The 21,052-nt window shown below is 43.9% G+C and overlaps 1 protein-coding gene across 2 annotated transcripts; it reads right to left on the bottom strand.

The window, feature by feature from the left end:
- Window positions 1–2,860: 2,860 nt before the first annotated feature.
- Window positions 2,861–18,881, bottom strand: LOC150069658 (interferon alpha/beta receptor 1-like). Of its 2 annotated transcripts, XM_090348871.1 has the most exons (11): window positions 18,768–18,881; window positions 15,181–15,304; window positions 13,889–14,067; window positions 12,153–12,310; window positions 11,903–12,044; window positions 11,041–11,155; window positions 7,970–8,169; window positions 7,710–7,846; window positions 6,117–6,264; window positions 4,370–4,515; window positions 2,861–3,722 (listed from the first exon to the last, which is right to left on the bottom strand). In XM_090348871.1, exons 1-11 carry the CDS (start codon window positions 18,838–18,840, stop codon window positions 3,486–3,488), a joined length of 1,659 nt encoding a protein of 552 aa, XP_090204997.1. In that variant the 5' UTR covers window positions 18,841–18,881; the 3' UTR covers window positions 2,861–3,485. The 2 variants fall into 2 exon arrangements, with proteins under 2 accessions (XP_090204997.1, XP_090205005.1); XM_090348879.1 differs by lacking the exon at window positions 4,370–4,515 and having other exon boundaries at window positions 3,631–3,722.
- Between the last annotated feature and the right edge of the window lie 2,171 nt (window positions 18,882–21,052).

Below are 21,052 nucleotides of genomic sequence, written 5' to 3'. Positions count from 1 at the left end.
CAGCAGCCAGCAGCTCCATCCCATTTATACCTTCTGCTACAAATGTCCTGAAGTCCAAGTAGCAGACCCAGAACTCCACCTGGATCCCAAACGCCCGGTACTCTTACGGGAGGATGGGAAGGCGCGATGCCTAAATTGTAAATACTATGCAATATAGAAAATACAGGGGCCTGGGGTTTGGCTTAGTGGTAGAGTGCCTGCCTAGCATGCACGAAGACCTGGGTTTGATTCCTTGGTACCACGTATACATAGAAAAAAATCCAGAAGTGGTGCTGTGGCTCAAGTGGTAGAATTTTACCCTTGAGAAAACCCAAGGGCAGTGCTCAGCCCCAGAGCTCAAGCCCAGGACTGGCAAAAAAAAATATTATACAATAATATTAGCTGAGTTTGGGTAGCTCATGCCTGTAATCCTAGTTACTCAGGAGGCTGAGATCTGACGATTGTGGTTCCAAGTCATCCTGGACAGAAAAGTCTGTGAGACTCCTATCTCCAGTAAACTACTCAGAAATAAAACAAGTAGCATTGTGGCTGACATGGTAGAACACTATGCTTGAATATAGAAGCTCAAGACAATGCCCAGGCCCAGCGTTCAAGCCCCAGGACAGGCGATAGAAATGTAGATAGATCCTGTTGCTGTTTGTTCACTGATATGTCTTAGGCAGGGTAAGGGGTCCATAGAAATGGAGAATCAAATAGTGAACACATGAGACTCCCCCACTGCACAACTGGGTCGGGGGTGTGACCCCCACCCCTCCTGTGATTTCCCTATTGTCAACTTTTCCAGCCAGCCCACCCACCCGGGAGGGGGACAGGCCTCACTGGCCTTCCCCTCTGCATCAACTCTTTCTGCTTGACAATGTAGCAACCTTGAACCCCCACCGGCCCCTTCCCCTTCTTCCTCTGACAATAAAGTCTGGATTCCTTCTGCCTTCCACAAAAAAAAAAAAAAAAAAGTGAACAGAAGTAACAGTGGTAACTCAATAAACAGTATGTTGAAAATGGCTCGAGGCCAGCATTCTACCACCTGGAGCCACAGCATGACTTCTGGTTTTCTGGTGCTTAATTGGAGATAAGGGTCTCATGGATTCTCATTCCCAGGCTGGCTCTGAACTGCAGTCCTCAGATCTCAGCCTCCTGAGTAGCTAGGATTACAGATGTGAATGAATAACTGGTGCCCGACTTATAAGTATCACCTTTTTACAATGAAAAAAAATTTTGGCTCCTTCATTTGCTATAGAAATTGTTTAATTAAGACAAAAATACGAATAAGATACAAAACTGTTACACAGAAACACTGAAACATGGTTTTATAACCCAATAAATCATACAAACACTGTCGTAAAACCCACTGCTATTTTCTTTTTTTCACATTTTTTATTATAATTAATAAAAGGTTACATGATATTTGCCAGATAGAAGGTGCATTAATTCACATACATTGATACCCTTTCACATGTCTTGGTACCCATTACCCTCCCCCCCACACCCCCCAATTTTCTTCTTTTTTTCTTTAGTACTACTAAACTGGGGCTTGAACTTGGGATCTGTAAACATTCCCTTTTATGTTTGGAATTAGTGCTCTGTATCAGTAGAGCTACAGCTCCACTTCTGCTTTTTGTAGTTACCTGGACCTAGGAGTCTCATCGACTTTTCCTGCCTCGGCTCGTTTCAAACTCTAACCCTTAGATTTCACCTTTTTCAGTAGCAATGATTATAGGCACGAGCCACTCGCAGCCAACTCCCCCTTCTCACTGGTGTTTTCTGAGAATCTTGCCAAGCCCTGTACAATGGGAGCTGCCAGGGCTCCCGTGTCAAGCCAAAGTCCCTGCTCAGAGTTCCTGCTCTGGAAGACATGAATCCACACACGGAAGCACAGAGCAGGTCAGCAGTCCCAGGTGTAGGAAAGGAGCCGGCGACAGGCTTCTGAGCCTCCTGGTCCTCAATTTAGGAGAACTCCAAGGCTGGCTTAAATACTTTTGCATATATACTCGCTGGGAGTTTGGCCTAGTGGTTAAAGTGCTTGCCTAGCATGCACGAAGACTGGGGTTCAATTCCTCGGTACCACATACATAGAAAAAAGCCGGAAGTGGCGCTGAGGCTCAAGTGGTAGAGTTCTAGCCTTCAGAAAGTCCAAGGACAGTGCTCAGGCCCTGAGCTCAAGCCCAGGACTGGCAAAAAAAAAAAAAAAAAAAAAAAAGAAAGAAAAGAGCAACAATACTTTTGTATATATACTTGATTTTTTTTGCCAGTCCTGGGCTTGAGCTCAGGGCCTGAGCACTGTCCTTGGGGTTTCCTAAGGTTAGATTTTTACTACGTGAGACACACCACTTCTGGCTTTTTCTATATATGTGGTACCAAGGAATTGAACCTGGGTCTTGATTCATTTTTAAAGTTCATTACTGAGTTAGGGTCTATGCTGTTTATACTTGATTGGAATTCTGTATTGAAGAAATCCTCCAGCTTCAGTCTCATGAGTTGAGAGGATTACAGGCAGAAGCCACTGTACCCAGTGTAAATATTTGTGTGTGTGCTGGGACTGGAGTTTGAACTCAGGGCCTATGGAGTGTGTCCCTTAACTTTTTCACTCAGGAATAACACCATACCAGACTCTCCTCCTCATGCTAGCTTTGTATCTACTTGGTTTGAATCTTGAGTCCTACTAAGAGTAAGGTGACTGTGCTGTAGAAAACTAGTGATTTCAAAATAAATGGTTACCATTTCCCTGTTTTGGGGGTTTTTTTTTGAGGGGGGGGTCATAGGACTTGAACTCTAGGCCTGGGCTCTGTCCTGAGCTCTTCAGCTCAGGGCTAGCACCCTACCATTTGAGCCACAGCACCACTTCCAGTTTTCTGTAGTTAACTGGAGCTAAGAGTCTCATGGACTTTCATGCCTGGGCTGGCTTTGAACCATGATCCTCAGATCTCAGCATACTGAGTAGCTAGGATGACAGCTATGAGCCACTGGCTCAGTTATATTTCTATCCTCTAGGGGCAAGCTACTTTTCATATAATCAGGTAGTAATTATATTCAGGCTTTCCTAAAGGATTTTCCTAAGGGCTTTATGTCAGTGTTACAAGACCAAACGTGTAAACGATCTATGAGCTCCACATCTGGGAGTGGAGAACCGCAGAAGTGGGTATGAAAACAGCAGCACTGCTCCAGCACAGATACTCTCTTCTGTCATGGATCTCAAGTAGCACCTGCAGGCACTTTCCACTCAAAGACAATGGCCACCTTCTTCAGTTAACTTGTTTCCTTCAAGACAGGCCAGGTGGGAAGAAGGCACAACGCTTTTCTCCACTCCAAACTCCTGCTGTTTCATCCTCAATAGTTTAGGGTTTGCTTGTATGTGAGGCCCTGAGATCTGAAGATGTGTCTTCTTCCCCAAGAGACAAACTGCCTCTTCTGGGCACTGAGAGAAATGAGGAAGACATTCCAGCATGGCCCCTGAGCAGCTAGCATTGTTCACAGGTGGCTTCTGGCCACTAGGCTTCCTTTGGTGGAAATTCTCCACTTGTTCTGCTCTCCAAATTTTCATCCTCGTTAGAGTAATTTCCTGAATCTTCACTAGTTTGGGAACTGTAGGTCTTGTGATCTTCAGGTTCACTCACTGTTTTTTCTACTACCAGGATTGCTTCTGCGTCTTCAATGACAAAACATCTTTCAATTTGTTCCTCTGAAGTGGGAAGTAGAAGATTCTTTGCTGGTGGTTCAGAGAGATACTAATTTTCAAAAAGGAAAGGAACAGGGACAGATTACTTCAGACAGGGACAATAAGTCATTTACTTACAATAGTTTATTCTGCCCACCATCTAGAAAACCTATCTTTTGGCATGCATAGTATAAAAATAAACTCTGCTGAGCACATGCTCATTGCATGATAAGGTTGAGAATAAAGTCCTGAGTTAGGCTCCCAGTGGCTCAGGTCTGTAATCCTAGCTATGCAGAAGCTGAGATCTGAAGATCACAGTTCAAAGCCAGTTGGGGCAGGACAGCCTGGGAGACTTTTGTCTCCAATTAACCACCAGAAATCAGGAAATGGCACTGTGGCTCAAAGTGGTAGAGCACTAGCCTTAAGCACACAGGCCCAGAGACAGCACACAGGTCTAAGTTCAAGCCTCACAATCAACAACAACAAGACAAGTTCAATGCTATAATAGCCAAACTGCCAGAAAAATAGCAAGTGGAGAACACCTACCATTCTGCTAGTATGAGATTAAACGACTGCTTCTAAAGTTAGTCTAGAAAACACCTCTGCAATCTGTCAAGCTGTAGTATTTCCTGGGTATTAGGAAGACATATAAGTGCCATTGAAACCCAAGTATTTCCTTCTCATTTCCCAGGTACTGACCAAGGAAAGGTAACATACCTCATCAATACTGGAAGGAGGTTTAGGTTGAGGAAAGAATATGTAACAGATACATCTCTTAAGGCATTTCACCACATAAATGACAATTGGTATAGAAATTAAAATAATGAGAATTCCACCTATAATCCAAATTGTGGAAGAATTACCTAAAAAATAAGAAATGACGTTAAGCCTCCTTTCATGGATTGGCACACAATGCAACAATAGGAAACTACTCATATATTCCACTTAAAAGTATTTCCTGGTTGTGGCCTATAATCTAGCTATGCTGGAGGCTGAGATCTGAGGATCATGGTTTGAACCCAACCTGGATAGGAATGTCCCCATGAGACTCTTATCTCCAATTAACCACCAAGAAACCAGAAGCTGAGTTGTATCTGAAAGTGGTAGAGTGCTATCCTTGAGCATAAGGAGAGTGTCCAGGTCCTGAGTTCAAGCCCCAGTCCTGACACACACACAAAAAGGAAAACTGACAGTACCAACTTTACACACAGACTGCTCTTAGAAAGGGAACTAAAAGACCCCGAGGGCAAAATCCTCTACCCAGGAGCATTTTCTAGTACCTGTGCAACACAGAACTAGCCCAAGTTAAAACTATCCTGTGATCAAACCTTTCTACCAGTCAGCTCTAGGTAGTGTAAAATACAGAAAGACATGAGACCTCTTGTGCAAGATCACAATTAAATTACTTGATTAGACATAATTATTGACTATTAGAAATATTTTAAGCTGGGTGCAGTGGCTCATGCCTATAATCCAAGCTACTCAGGAGGCTAAGATCTGAGGATCAAGGTTCAAAACCAGCCCAGGCGATACAAAGCCGAGAGACTCTTATCTACAATTAATCACTAGAAAATGGGAAGTGGAGCTGTGGCTCAAGGGTAGGGCAGTAGCCTTGAGCTGAAGAGCTCAAGACAGAGCCCAGGCCAAAGTTCAAGCCCCATGAGCCACCCTCAAACAAAGAAAAGGAAAGAAAAAATGAATCTTTTAAAATAAATTGAAAATATTCTAATAGTCCTATGAGGTGCCAAAGAGCAATACTTTAAAGAAATCAATTATGTGGATACCAGGTGAAATACTGAATGGAAGACTAAACATATGGCTCAAAACCAAATTGCTTTTCTGGCATGCACAGGACCATGGGTTCAATTCCTACTGCAAAAAAAAAAAATTAAACTAGAAATCATACAAAAAGCAACAATAAAACACCGAGCTGAATTGAGCACCAAAAGTATTTTATAGCCGAGCCCCTGTGGCTCATGCCTGTAATCTTAGCTACTCAGGAGGCTGAGATCTGAGGATCATGGTTCAAAGCCTGCCTGGATACTATAGAATGTGAGACCCTCATCTCCAATTAATCACTAGAAAATGGAAAGTTGGGCTGTGGTTCAAGGGGGTAGGGTGGTAGCCTTGAGCTGAAGAGCTCAGGACAATGCCCAAGCTCAGAGTCCAAGCGCCAGGACTCAGAAAACAAGGAAAGAAAGAGTGAGAGCAAGAGCGAGAGAAGAAGGAAGGAAGGAAGGAAGGAAGGAAGGAAGGAAGGGAGGGAGGGAGGGAGGGAGGGAGGGAGGGAGGGAGGGAGGGAGGGAGGGAGGGAAGGAAATGAAGGATAAAACTGATGGGTTTTGGTTTGTGTTGCTCATGAAGAATACATCATACCTGTTGAGAGAGAAGGAAAAAGCATAGTTTTTGATGGAAGATTTTATTAGATTTAGTTAGTTTCGAGAGCACATTAGAAGACCCTCACCTGCCGTGGTTTCCTTACACACTGCCTCACTGAAGGCACTCTTCTCCTGCCACAGAGGCCCCAGGTGCACCCTGGCTCTGACGCAGTACACCGTCAGTGGTTTCAGGTCAGCAATGGTGACCTCATGGCTTTCTTCCATAATCTTTCTCTGCAAAATAATCAGGCCATTGACCATTTCAGTCACTTCATGAAATCCATTTCCTGAATTCTTTTATGGTCAATGTAAGATGGGCTTCTGTCAAAACATTAGTTGGTATGTATTTAGGAAATATACATCAATTTTGAGTACTCTTTATAATAGAGTCAGAAAGCTAAAATGCTGCACCCTCCCCAACCACCAAAGAAAAACACATGACCTATCTCTAAGATAACTAAGTTTATAAGAACATACTGTGGGTTTAATTGACTATTATGCTATTTGTGATTAACTACAAGATGGTTAAGAGCAGGGGTTTTAGCTTCCAATGCCTGTGTTGAAAGTATTATAGCTGCAAGAGGAGCACTGTCCTTGGACTTTCTCAAGGCTAGAGCTCTACCACTTGAGCCTCAGCACCACTTCCGGCTTTTTTTTTTCTATGTATGTGGTACCAAGGAATCGAACCCGGGTCTTCGTGCATGCTAGGCAAGCACTTTAAGCACTAGGCCAAACTCCCGGCCCAGAAATACACTATTTCATTTATGTAACTGTAACCTTCTGTATACCACCTTTTTTTCCTTGGCCTGCCTTGGGGCTTGCACTTGAACTCAGGGCCTGGGAGCTGTCCCTGAGCCTTTCCTGGGCCTTGAACTCACGACCTGGGCACTGTCCTTGGACAGCCACAGCACTGGCTTTTTTCTATGTATGTGGTACCGAGGAATGGAAGACCTGGGTCTTCCTGAATGCTAGGCTAGCACTCTATCCCTAGGCTAAGCTCCCAGCCCTCCCTGAGCCTTTGTGCTTAACACTAGTGCTCTACCACTTCTGTACTGCTACACTGCTAATTTTCTGGTGGTTAATTAGAGATAAGAGTCTAATGGACTCTTGTGTCCCAAATGGGTTTGAATCGCAATCCTCAGATCTTGGTCTCCTGAGTAGCTAGGATGACAGGCATAGGATTATGGTGTCAAAACATTCTAAAACAGTATTACACCTGCATGGCTTTCTATAAATTCTTTCATTTCTTGGTGCCTTTTTTTCTAAATCTTTCAAATGAGGACAACTGCTATTCCTCTGTGTATTTTGTCAGCTGTGGCCACAATAATGCTGTGTTACAAAACCATCTCAATTATTTAGTCTGTCTGGAGAAGCACCCATTGAGGGAGGCCTGCCTGCTCCACCATCCTCCTTGGATCAGATACCATGTGACAAATGCTTTCATCCTGACAGACACGAGATGCACAAGAGCCAGCAAAGCCCTGCGTGTCTAAGGCCTGTGCTCACCACAGATTCACCCAGGCTCAGTGGGGATCAATACTCCATCCCAAGTATTTGCTGAACAATTTCAATCAATTGCTCAACTGTCTGGTAGCTTTGCAGGAGTTTTGAAATGGAAGTGTTATGTACCTAAGTGATAGCACTAGAAACAGCAAAACTGGACTATGTAGTGCTTTTACCTCAGTATTTGTAGCATTTTCCCAAAAAATAATTTCATACTTCTTTGAAAAGGCATCCAAATCTTCTAGGAAATTGATATAGAGAGTAAGTGAGTCTCTGCTGGGTTTCACAGTAATGCTGGGGGCGGGGAAGGGGACTGGAAAGAAAACGTGAAGACAAAATACACAATTAGACACATGGCTTCATGAGATACCTTAACACAATTAGGAGAATCAGAACTAAGCTGGAGAATGACATCTCAAATGAAAACTTGACTTACTATATGTTTTGGAATCAAATGTCTTCTCTTCAGACCAAAAGGACATGTTATTTCCCTTGGTGGCTCGAATCCGGAGGAAGTAATTACCTCCTGAAAAATTACTTTTAGAAAAGACACAGAGCTTGTCTTTAGTGTTTTCACAGCCAGGTACTGTGGCCCAGTCATCTGAATAGTTTCCAGGAAGCCATTTTAACCAAGCCCTTTTAAGACAAAAGAAAAAAGTTTTTAAATGTAAATACATTAACTCAGCAATGATGTACTCATTACTCTTGGTATACCAAACACTATGGATGAGGCTAAGGACCAGTTCAGAATGTCAGAAAACTGCAAATACATGGAAAAAATACATGTGTCCCACACAAAAGGAAAACAAAGTTTCCTCCATAGCCAAGTGGTGGCATCCTAGAGGTGGCTCGCTGCAGTGTTCAGGGCAGCTGTGACCTTTCAGGGCTGCAGTGATTTGTTTTTAAAATAGTCATTATTAAAAATGGAACTCAAGCTCATGTTCACACCTATAATCCTAGGTATTTAGGTAAATCTGAGGATCACAATTTGAAGATAGTTTGTGGAGACAACTTTGAGACTCCACCAAACTCTGCTAGCAGATGTGTGGTTCAGTGGCAGAGTGCTAACCTTACCAGTACTATTTAGCCATAAAGAATGAAATTTGTGGTGGCGCACCCCTGTAATCCTAGCTACTCAGGAGGTTGAGATCTGAAGATCATGGTTCAAAGCCAGCCCAGGCAGTAATGTCAGTGAGACTCTTTATCTCCAATTAACCACCAGAAAACCAGACGTGCTGTGGTTCAAGGAATATCGTGGTAGACTTGAGCTCAGGGACAAGGCCTAGGCCCAGAGTTCAAATCCCATGACCAAAAACAACAAAAAAAGAATTAAATTTGCAATAAACAGTACTGGAGATTCATATTGCATGATATCAACTAGACTCAGAGATACAGACCTGCATGTTCTCTCTCAAATGAGGTGGTTAAAAAAAGTTAGCCTTAAAGGACTAAGTATTTTAGAGTAAACTGTTGGAAGCTAAGGAATTTATCTTAAAAGATCGTGTTTGCACCAAACCACTTCTGGGCATCTATCCTGAGCATCATAACCCAGGATATGATAAGGTCACCTGCTCAGCTATGTTCATCTCTGCACTATTCACAATAGCCAAGCAATGGAACAACCCAGATGCCCTACTTCAGTAAATGCAAACAAAAATATGACACACACACACACACACACACACACACACACACACACACTGGATTCTACATAGCCAACAGACAAGATAAAATAATAGCATTCGCTAGGAAGTAAATGAAGCTAGAACAAATCATATTGAGTGAGATAAGTCAAGACCAATGGAACAAAAGGCACATGGTACCCTTAATATATGGATATTAGATCTAAACAGTATAAGAGTGATGACTCAATATTTGGGTACACAATGTTATGGACATGGTCTTGGAGATATAAACATAACTACAGAGACATAAAAATCTATGAAGGACTATATACTCTATAGACATAATGTTTTATTACATACATTAATATGTACCTATGACATACAAACCCTCAGCTTAATTTTAATTATGTTCTAAAATCTAAGTGCCAGTGATTGTATATAGAGATTCCCTTCTTGAGTACTTGATTATTAAACATGAAATTTGAAATATGATGTAAAAATCAGTTAGTAAATTCTTTAATAATAAAAAAAATCAGGCTTTTAGGAATAGCTCTGGCCAAAGATTTCTTAGGGATGCAATCTGATACCTCTAAGAAAGAAGTTTTGTAGAAACTTGATATGTCTTCTGAGGGGGCAGAGGAAGCTACATTTTTCTAACAGTCATAGAGCTTGAACTCTCGGCCTAGGTACTCACCCTGAGCTCTTCAGCTCAAAGCTATAAGCCTATGCCTTGTGACACAGTGCCACACCACTTCCGGTTTTCTGGTGGGTAACTGGACAAAAGGGTCTCATGGACTTTTGCTCCCAGGATGCCCATGATCTTCAGATATCTCAGCCTCCTGAGCTGTTACAGGCGTGAGCCACCAGCACCCAGCTAGAAGCTACATTTTTACCTAAAGTTTTCATTCACCAATACTAATTATACACAGGAGTTTGTTGTGATAGCTATGTTCATTTGTTCAATCTGTCCAATTTATGCTATTCTCCTTAGCTATCTCTCCACTGTCCCTTAAAATCAGCTTTACTATTACTAATCTGTGTCTGCGTGTGCGTGTGTGTGTGTGTGTGTGTGTGTGTGTGTGTGTGTGTGTGTGTGTGTGTGTATGTTTGGGCCTGCACAAAGACTGGAAGTCGAGGTCACTCACTGGCTTTTATTGCTCAGCGATGAGCCACATTTCACTTGGGTTTTTGGCTGGTTAGTTGGAGGTAAGTGTCTCACAGATTTTTCTACCAGGCTGGCTTTGAAGGCTGAGTAGCTAGGATTACAGACATGAGCCACCAAAGCCATTAATATTAATTATTAATATTTTCACTCATTAGAAAATTGTAGAGTTATTGTAGAGTGGCTGAGGTGTTAAGAGTGCTTACGTACCAACCTTGACACCTTGAGTTGAAACACTACTGTAAAAACAAAAAGAACCCTATAGATTAGAACACACCCCGTTCTTAACAAATCGATGATGCCATACCCACAGAGCTTCAGCAATGAGCTCCATGCCATTCCAGAACTTACCAGCATGTCTGGAGCTTGAACAAAATTTTCCTGCTTTCCAGAGTGTACACCTGTCAGGCAGTAACCCTGAGTGTGTAGGGTTGCAAGTAGCTGAAGCCATAATGAAGTGCAGTTAAAATGAACTAGGAGAGAGCTGGGAATGTGACTTAGTGATAGAGTGTTTGCCTAACATGCATGAAACTCTGGGTTAGATTCCTCAGTACCAAATAAACCGAAAAAGCCAGAAGTGGCGCTGTGCCTCAAATGATAGAGTGTTAGTCTTAAGCAAAAGAATCTCAGGGACAGTGCCCCAGCCCTGAGTTCAAGCCCCAGGACTGGGGGGGAAAAATGAACTGGGAGAAATTTAGGAATTCAGGACAAAGGACTTACGAGATCCACTGGACTTGGAAGGTGACGTCAGCATATGGGTAATCCCATGTCACAACACTGCTCTCACTTTTACCATCAATGTTAATATTTTCTGGGGGAGGAAGCGCATTTTCCACTAGAAGCCAAAGAAATCATTAAATATATTTGTGTGTGTGTGTGTGTGTGTGTGTATGTGAGTGTGTGTGTGTAATTGGAGCTAAAGAGTCTCACAAATTTTTTTTTTTGCCAGTTCTGGGCTTGGGCTCAGAGTTTAAGCCCTGTCCTTGGATTTTCTCAAGGCTTCAGCCCTACCACTTGAGCCTCAGCACCACTTCTGGCTTTTTTCTATGTATGTGGTACCTAGGAATCGAACCCGGGTCTTCGTGCATGCTAGGCAAGCAATTTACCACTAAGCCAAACTCCCGTCCCATAAACTTTTATTCTCAGGCTGGCTTCCAACCTTGATCCTCACATCTCAAGCTCTGAAGACCTGAGATTACAGTCGTGAGCCACTGGTTTCCACCTCTGTTGTACCTGTCTATTTACTCACTCTTTCACCATCATAAAACTGCATCTGGAGCTGGGAGCATGGCCTAATGGTAGAGTGCTTGCCTAGCATGCACAAAGCCCCAGGTTTGATTCTTTGGTACCACATACACAGAAGAAAAAAGAAAGAAGTGGTGCTGTGGCTCAAGCGGTAGAGCACTAGTCTTTAGAAAGCCCAAGGATAGTGCCCAGGCCTTGAGTTCTTGCCTAGGACTGGCAAGAAAAAGAAAAAGGAAAGGAAAAAAACAACCACATCATGTCAACTTGGCTTGGTAGCTATGGTAATGAGTACACTGCTGGTCTAAAGTTAGAGAAAGGCTATCATCCATCCTCTTACCTGTGGTGTTCACGCAGAACTCTGGACTGGGGGTACCAAATTTGACTGGCACAAGTAAAGTTGCCGTAACTTTTAAACAATAGGAAGTCTCTGGTGAAAGATGAAAAAGTTTATGTCGACGATGAAAAGTTTTTGTCCTTTTCTAGAATAGAAAAGAAAAGAAATCTAAGTAGCCATAAAATAATACAATTTGAGAACAAATTTAGCTCATGTTTCTCTCCTGTGGAAGGGAAGTCAAAAGGAAGCTGACCTCATCTCCTGAGGACATTTCCCGCAGAACTATGTTGTATACGAAGCCAAACTCATCCAGACTCCACATGTTGCTGTCTTTTCTACCAGGACGAGAAATTTGTATGATGATTGCCTTATCTTCAGCTTCTACATGAACTCCTGGAGCACCAATGTGAGCTGCAGAAATCAAAGGGATGATCATGTAACTTCACTAGCATCTTCCCAAAACAGGCACTCAAAATAAATGAGGCGGTCTCTCATGAACCTTCCACTCCATGGATCCATATGCCAAACACCTCAAATAATCACACCTACTGCCAGAGAGGCCACGAAGGAAAAGAAGTCATAGAAAATGATGAAGAATAGAAGTTGAGGAAGGCTTTCTGAGAGAGACTAGGGAGCTGAGTCTGCATCTGATACAGGGCTATGCACACAAACACCAGGGAAGAGAGGAAATCAGATGGGAGTTGGGATCATACAAAAACTTTGAAGGGACAGGAGAGTGGTTGGAATAAGAGGTGTCGAGAAGCCAGCTGATGAAAGAGCTCAGTAGTCTTGGCAATCTATGAAGGCATCCGAGGCTAAGATTGGAGGGCCAGGATCAAATTCACGTTTTGGAAAGACCGTCCTGGCTGAGGATGAGAAAACAAGGAGACAAGGATGCTTGGTGAAAGGGAACCAGTTAGAATCATTCAATGTGAGGGACTAGGAATATGGCAGTGCCTGAGTGCTGGCCTAGCATCTATGAAGCCCTGAGTTGGATTCCTCAGTACTACCTAAACAGAGATGGTGGGAGGAGGTGCTGTGACTCAAGTAGTAGAGTCCTAGCCTTAATCAAAAAAAAAAAAAAAAAAAGGAAAGAGAAGCTCAGAGACAGTACCCATGCCCTAAGTTCAAGCCCCTAGGACTGGTAAAAATAAAATAATTCATTGATGTGAATCTGAAGACGGAGCAGAGGCTGAGCAGCTGATGTCACTTGAGAGGGAGAGCAGACTTTTGAGGGAAAAAAATGGAGAGTTTAAAATGTGCAATAGTAATGGAAGGTAATGGGTAGCTTTTAAAAAGGGAGTGTTACATAGGGAATGTGGAACTGAATTGGCTTGTGGAGATTGAGGTGGGAAGAAGCCAAGTGAGTGAGCAATCAGTAAGAAAATCAAGAGTTTAATAGGAGCTGATAAATAAACATCTATGGAATAAATGAATGAAAATCCAAAAAAAAAAAAAAAAGGGAATGCTGCTGGGTGCTGGTGGCTCACAATTATAATCCTAGTTACTCAGGAGGCTGAGATCTGAGGATCTCGGTTCAAAGCCAGCACGGGCACACTAAAGTCCATGAGACTCTTATCACCAATTAACCACCAGAAAACCGGAAGTGGTGCTGTGCTCAGGGATGAGGGCAGTAGCTGTGAGCTGAAGAGCTCAGAGACAGAACCAAAATCCAGAGGTCAAGTCCCACAACCAACAACAACAACAACAAAAATCTCCGGATCCTGGCTTCTCATATGTGTGTTCACTTGACTGTCAATGACACGTAACAGCCTCTTTTGGGAAAGTCCATATGTACAAGAGAGACTGATAGTGACCAAGGCAATTCTGTTCTTTATGGACCCCGGGGAAAGGACCACACTTTGAGAACCACTATTGGAGCCAAAGCAGAAGAGCTGTACATGTTACAAATGAGTGGGCTAAGAAGCAAGGCTGTTCTGCAATATTCACCAAAGAATATGAAGCAATCCAGCTACCTTGCTTCCTTACCTTCCATAAACGGTATAAACGGGTCAACCTCATGCCATGATGAAGTGCTATTGCCTTTTTCTGCTCTTATACGCAGTTTCACGTTTTCATAAACATTGACATGGAGTGCAGAAAAGTCACATTCGGTCCCCATGATATGCTGACAGCCAGGCAATTTTTCCCAGCTATTTATCTCAGATCTTTAAGGAAGTGAAGAACAGAGGAGTTAGCAAATGTGTCAGCAACACAGAATGTCCAATTCCCTTAATTTCCTCTACTACAGCACATGTCCCATTAGCATTTTAGTGTACAACCTTCCAAAGACCCACCGACTAACTGCTTATAAAATGCTAATTTACACATCCTGTTAGTCTTCATACAATTCTCTCTGCTTCCTGGTCTTTTAATTCTGTCTATTGCATCACCAGAAACAACTTTTAGATGATAACCTAAATGAATAAATTACTCCAGCAAACTGGCTGCACAAAATAACTTTAAGCTGGTAGAGCACTTACCTAAATTCAAACAAAACAGCACAATCCAAATTCAACAGGTTTCACTGGTTTATTTTAATACATGCATAAAACATTTTGATCTGTAAGGGATGTGATGGACTGTTTGACAGTTATAGTTTAAAGAACTGAAAAGCAAAGAATGGAGCAAATGTGTTTTGTTGACACTAGTCTATATCAATTAGAGCTGGGTACAGTGCTTGCCGTGCATGCAAGAAGCCTTGGGTTCCATTCCTCAATACCATATAAACAGACAAAGCTGGAAGTGCTGCTGTGGCTCATGTGGTAAGCAGAATGTTAGCCTTGAGCAAAAGAAGCTCAAGGGACAATGTCTAGGCCTTGAGTTCAAAACCCAGGACTGGCAAAAAAAAAAAAAGAAGAAAAGAAACAAATCTCTGTCAATTAATAAATTTACTAAGTACTTAAAGACATAAAGTAAGCTGGATGGGGTGTCTCACACTTGTAATCCTAGCTACTTAGGAGGCTGAGATCTGAAAACCGAGGTTCAAAGCCAGCCCAGACACTGAAGTCCATGAGACTCTTATCTCCAATTAACCACCAGAAAACTAGAAGTAGAGCTGTGGCTCAAGGCCTTGAGCTGAATGGCTCAGGGACAACAGCCAGGCTGAGACTTCTAGTCCAACCGAACAGAAAAAAAAAGAAATGAAGTTACCAGTACTATGTAGACATAAAATTTCCAGTAAATAGAATAACAAATGGTTCCTAAAGCTGAAATTATGATGATAAAATTACAAAAGCTTAGCCATAGCATTCTGCAAATCACTAAGTAGAGTCACTTACGTTTGATAATCTGCTGAAAATGTCACATTCTCAACAGGCTCATGGCTGCTTTTCCACGTCAGGCTAAAGTCATCATCTATGATGTAGACTTGCACATTCTCAGGTGGATCCAGATAAATCCTATCTTCAAGGGCAACAAAAAAGCAAAATGATTTTATAGATGCTGTACAATTACTTGTTGTTGTTGTTGGTGGTGGTGGTTGTACTACTTGAACTCTAGGCCTGGTCACTGTCCCTGAGCTCTTCAGCTCAAAGGCAGCACTCAGATTACAGGTGTGAGCCATGGGTACCTGGCTCGTACAATTATTCTTTAGCTAGGCCATTAGTGGCTCACCCCCGTAATTCTAGCTACTCAGGAGGCTGAGATCTGAGGTACACAATTCAAAGCCAGCCCAGTCACAAAAGTCCCTGAGACTCGTATCTCCAATTAACCTTCAGAAAATCAGAGGTGGCACTGTGGCTCAAGGGATAGGGCGTGAGCATTGCGTTGAGTCCCACAACTGACATAAAAACAAAAAACCCTGAGATCATGTCCTGGTACTAGACCAATAGAATGCTCATGTCAGTGATTTGAGTAAATGCATTGAAATACTACTAGTATACTGGGACACATCCCCTTTTCTGTAGGTGTTACATTCCAAGACTTTCCCACATAGATGACAGAAACTACAGACTAAATGGGGCCCTGTTTTTCCCCTAGGCAGACAGGCATGAATAGCTACATACATATAAAAGTACAATACTCTAAATGATGTACAATTTGAAACTTATGAGTTGCTTATTTCTAGACTCTTCCAATCAATATTTTCAGGCCACAGTTGACCATGGGTAGCTGAAATGGTAGAAAGCAAACAGTGCATATGGTGGGCCTGCTCTGTTCACCAAAGCAGACAGACCTAGTAACTGATCTCAAAGGAGAATCCAGTCTTTGACTCAATTCCATTTTGTCTCTCCCTGACATGTTCTCTTCTGAGATATTCTGTTCCTCAGTTTATCTTACATCTCCAGGACTTTAAGTCTGATAAACATCCTGTCACTAAAAGGCCAGGCTTCTGGGTCTGACAACATCCTGTGACAGGAACTACAAGGGCCTCTAAGCAATGGGTAATCATCATGGCTCTTGCCATTAAGAACAACCACAGTCCCCGCATGGCTGTATTAAACCTTTGATTATCCTTTCTTCTATCCTTTACGTTTGACATTTGGTATTTCTGCAGGAAGTAGACTGCAACACAACTCTCCAAACAACTACCAGACTCTGCTTCCTCCACAAAGCAAGGCTTCCTCCTGAACTTAAGGTTAAAGCCTGCTCAATGTCCATGAGAAAAGGTACTTTCTCCTGATTCTTTGAATCCATCAAATATTCTCCTGACAGTAGGTGAAAGAGCAGACCCCTGATGTAACCAATTCTTTCATTAAGAATGGCAGCTCAATCTAATGAGAATCTGGGAGAATACAGATTCTGTCCTCATCTCTTACCTGAACCTGCCTATATGATGCCCCCACCAGTGCATTTACTGAAAGTTTACAGATGAGGGGGCTGTGTGTGTGTGTGTGTGTGTGTGTGTGTGTGTGTGTGTGTGTGTTGGTAACATGATTTGAGAATTCAGGGCCGCTTGCTCACATTCAGCTCTTCTCTCATGGCATGTGCTCTACCACTTGAGCCACACCTCCAGTCTGATGTTTTCACTTTTTAACTGAAGATGGGATCACCAAGATTTCTCTGCCCAGGCTGGCTTAGAATCTTGAGCTTCAGAACTCAGCCTTCTTGAACAGTGAACATTACAGTGTGAGCAACCACTGTCCAGGTCATAGATGAGCTTTCAAATTTACTTCTGGTTCTGTAATACTAGCTTTTACTTTTGCCTCAGGACAATCATGTTAGTTCCTCTCAGAATTATTCTACCTCAGAGATCCTGAAAGAACTTTATGACAATGGATTCCAGTTACCTAGAAGTGAACTTGCTGGATCATATGAGAATTCGATGCTGTTCTGAGGAACTGTCACACTGTTTTGTGCAGCATCTATACCATTTATTCCCACCACTAACACACAAGAGCTCCAACTTCCCCAGGCTACACCACAATAGTAGTCATGTTAATGGGTGGAAAGTGTTTTCTAACTGTAGCTCCAACTTGTACTTCCCCAATGATTAGTGATGCTGTACACATTTTCATGTGCTTGTCCACAAAATACAAGGGTGCATCCATCAGGTCCCCCAACTCCTAGTTTTCACTATCTCTATGATCTTGCAGAAGCTATACCTCCAACCTCCTGTAGGACACTTTATTCCCAAACAGAACTCAGCTCTTTATCCCTTAACTGAACTAGATCCATGAGGTTAGTCATAGTGGTATTCATATATGGTTTTCATAGTCTTCCCATCAGAGTATCCTAACTCAAGAATTCTGGACCCAAGACAGGATGGGTACAGCCAGAGTTACCCTCTGGAATGTTAGCTAGAGCAAGAAGACACTGGAGGAAGGGATCTTGACAACTGATGCATAGATGGATGATCTAGCTGACGGGGCCTACCGGCAGCAAATTGGGGTTCCTGAAATAGGGGGCAGGGACTGGAAAAAATATGAGAGACAAACACATCGGTCTGGGAGGTCTGCAGCCCAGGTAAAAACTGCCGCCTAGTTTATTGTCAACTCCAGGCTTATATCCCTTCTTGAAACCAAGGAACTTCCAGGTGTTACATTCATATGGTAAATCTCAGGTCATTTAAACAGAATAAGGCCAGAAAACAATAAGACAATAAAGCCATTGTCTGATGCAAATCAAGGTACAGTTTGATTCCACTCTGGCTCCCAACACTAGCAAGTTCAAGGCCCTGCATTTGAACCCCAGGACTGCCAAAAATCAAACAAAACCTAAACCCAACAACGACAGCCACACCGAACCCAACTGTGACTGTCACATTCTTTGTTAAGAGCACAACCAATGCTCAGCAACTCATGTCGTTGAACATTCCTTTACTGAACACACGTCCCTCACAGTCACTTGAGAAATGGAAACGCGTCTGAAATCGAATGCAAATTTTCGTTAACAAAAGAAATGCCCGTGGATCCCACGAGAAGAACACCAACGCCCAACGCAAAATAATACCCTGTGCTTGCGGCAAGTTTGAGGAATCGAGTCCCACTTACCACACGCGTGCGCTTTTCTGTGGTCACAGTCCGCACTGGGAATCCGTGCGTCTCCGCCCGCCCTCCCCTGGGCCCTGCACGGGGCTGGAGGCCTGGCGGCCTGGCGTGGGCTCCTCCACGCCGTCCACTGTCAGTGGCTCAGGCGTGACTCTCCACATGCCAACCAGCGCGGTGGCTTCCCGGCGTGGAGCCCAGAGCGGACGCGGGGCTGCCCCTCCCGCGGGGCGGGGTCCACCACCCTGAGGAAAGGCGTCTCGGAGCAGCCACGCTCGCGACTGTCCCCCTCCAGAAGCAAACGAGGCCCAGTGTGCTGTGACCTCGCCAGCTTCCCGCGCGCCCTGGGGCCCGGGCGCGGCCCCGGGGTCGCTGGGGCCGGAGGTCGCTGGAGCCCAGGGGGTGGGAGCGTGCTGCTCCCCCGCCAAGGCGTCTCTCACCTGCGGCTGCCAGCAGCATCCACGGCGCCGCGGCCACCAGCAGCAGGGCTGTCAGGCCCGGGAGAGCCAGCATCGTCCGCTCGTGGCAGCCGCGGGGTTCTTCAAGGGACTCGCAGAACCTCCAGACTGGACAGCTACGGGGCTCACCCCGCCCCTTCACGGAACGCCCCGCCCACGCGCCAAGGCCCCGCCCCTACCACGAGGCGTAAAGGCCCCGCCCTTCCTTCCAGAGCCCGACTCACCCGCGAGCGCCCCGCCCCTGCACCATCGCCCCGCCCCTCCCTCCGTAGTCACGCCCAGGCGGGAACGCCCCGCCCCTTCCCCGATCGCCCCGCCCATTCTCCGCTGCCATGGCCGGTCCTACCAAAACTGGGCTCCTGCCAGGAGCGCGCATCTCTCCCGGGAGCGCGCGTCCTCTGCTCGTGCGCGCGCCGCGGCTTCTTTGAGTGCCCACCCCTTCAGCCTGCGCACCGCTCCCCCCCCCCCGCGCCGACCCCTCCGAGGAGCCCTCCAGTGCGCTTGCGCAGGGTGTACTGTGCAGAGGTCACTGGCCTCCCGTGCTTGCTTCAGCTGTTTGCGCAGTGGCCATTTGTTGCAGGCTTTCAGGAAGACCGTGCCTAAGGGGAGGCCTGGCGGGGTAGGGGCCTGTCCGTGGGCACTAAACCTCCTGTGTTTAAAAGAAATGAGTTACTGAGCGCAGAACACTTGTGGAGAACAAAAACAAAACCCAGCCGCCATTCGTTGTCTGTGTCTTTCCCTTTTTGATGAGGGTATGCACGTTGGGGCATGCAGTTATGAAATAAATTACTGCACATTCTGAATCTTAGTGATTCAGATCTTCAGCCCTAGTTCTTTCCTAATGTATCTCCTAATCATGTTACTGATAGTTTGTCATCATAGTCTAGCAGGAAGGACAAATGCCTAGCCAAGACAAAGTTGCAAAAATTACTTTTAAATAGCTCAGAGTTAAGAAATGCTGTGACTAATGAAGTGAATATTATGTGACCTTACAGCTGTGTGCTGGTGGCTCATTTCCTGTAAAACCAGTTACCCAAGAGGCTGAGATTTGAGGATCATAACTTGGCAAGAAAACCCACAACAGTCTTGTCTCCAGTTAACTAGCAAAAAGCCAAAAGTGGAGTTGTGGTTCAAGAGGAAAGGGCCCAGCCTTGAGTGAAAAAGCTAAGGGACCCAGATCCTGAGTCAAGTCCTAGTACACACACACACACACACACACACACACACACACACACACCAAAAAATACCCTAAAAAGTGTAGAGATTTCCTTTACTATATGTCACGTTAGTGTGGTGACTTCTTCGTGAGGTATGCCAAGGGCTACTGTAATATACTGGGAAGATTAATGACAAGTGCAATTAATTTCACAGTCTTTGTGGCTATGTTTTCTACTGAATTCTTGAAGCGTCCGATCAGATTGTCATTTTTAGATTAAAATGGTTCATTAATAGTAGGTTCTTATTCATTTATGCATTAACAATTTAAAATTTCCAATTCCACTTCAGAAATTCATTTTATAAGCATTGTATTAGTTCAAAATAGCTAATATGACCTTCAATTAATCAGGTCAAATAAATAGGTAGACATGGTAATATTCTCTGATGGAGAATAAGCAGAAAATTCTGTACTCCAGAATTGCCCTTTCCCCAGAAGCTTTATCATCTTGATTGCAGCTAGCAGGCAACTGGGTTTAGAAAAATAACAGTGATGGGTACCAAGACATGTGAAAGGGTATCAATGTATGTGAATTAATGCACCTTCTATCTGGCAAATATCATGTAACCCTTTTATTAATTACAATAAAATATTTAAAAAAAAAAAAGAAAACAGTGAGCTGAAAAATAGGAATAGTCAGCTGGTGGTAGCAGGATGTTGGACTATGTCAGAAGACCTGGATTAGGAAGTGTGTATGTAGAGACTGAGCATGTTGCCCTGAACAGTGCAACATTCTCAGCAGTGTATTGAAGGGCTGGGCACAATGTATCTTAGATGGAAGTGAGGCTGGCTGTGAATCACTGCATGCTAAAGAGGCTGCTTTCAAGTGACATCTCGTACTTGGATGCTCTGACCTGCCAGTTAAGAGCGTGGGGTTCTAAATTTGACAAATGAATCTTGTTTCTTGAGGGGCATAGAGTGTTTCAGAGAGGGTAACTAATGTGTGAAAAGTGCTTCTCTCTCCCTGACTACGGTGGCTACTATTTCTATGCTCCAGAAGGGCTCATGGTGGAGCCCTAATTCTATTAAAGAAAACTTGAAGACTTAAACC

The sequence above is a fragment of the Megascapheus bottae genome, chromosome 1, assembly GCF_031878675.1.
Source record: "Megascapheus bottae isolate mThoBot1 chromosome 1, mThoBot2.hap1, whole genome shotgun sequence".
Classification (NCBI taxonomy): domain Eukaryota; kingdom Metazoa; phylum Chordata; class Mammalia; order Rodentia; family Geomyidae; genus Megascapheus; species Megascapheus bottae.
This window is presented reverse-complemented; position numbering and strand designations above follow the sequence as displayed.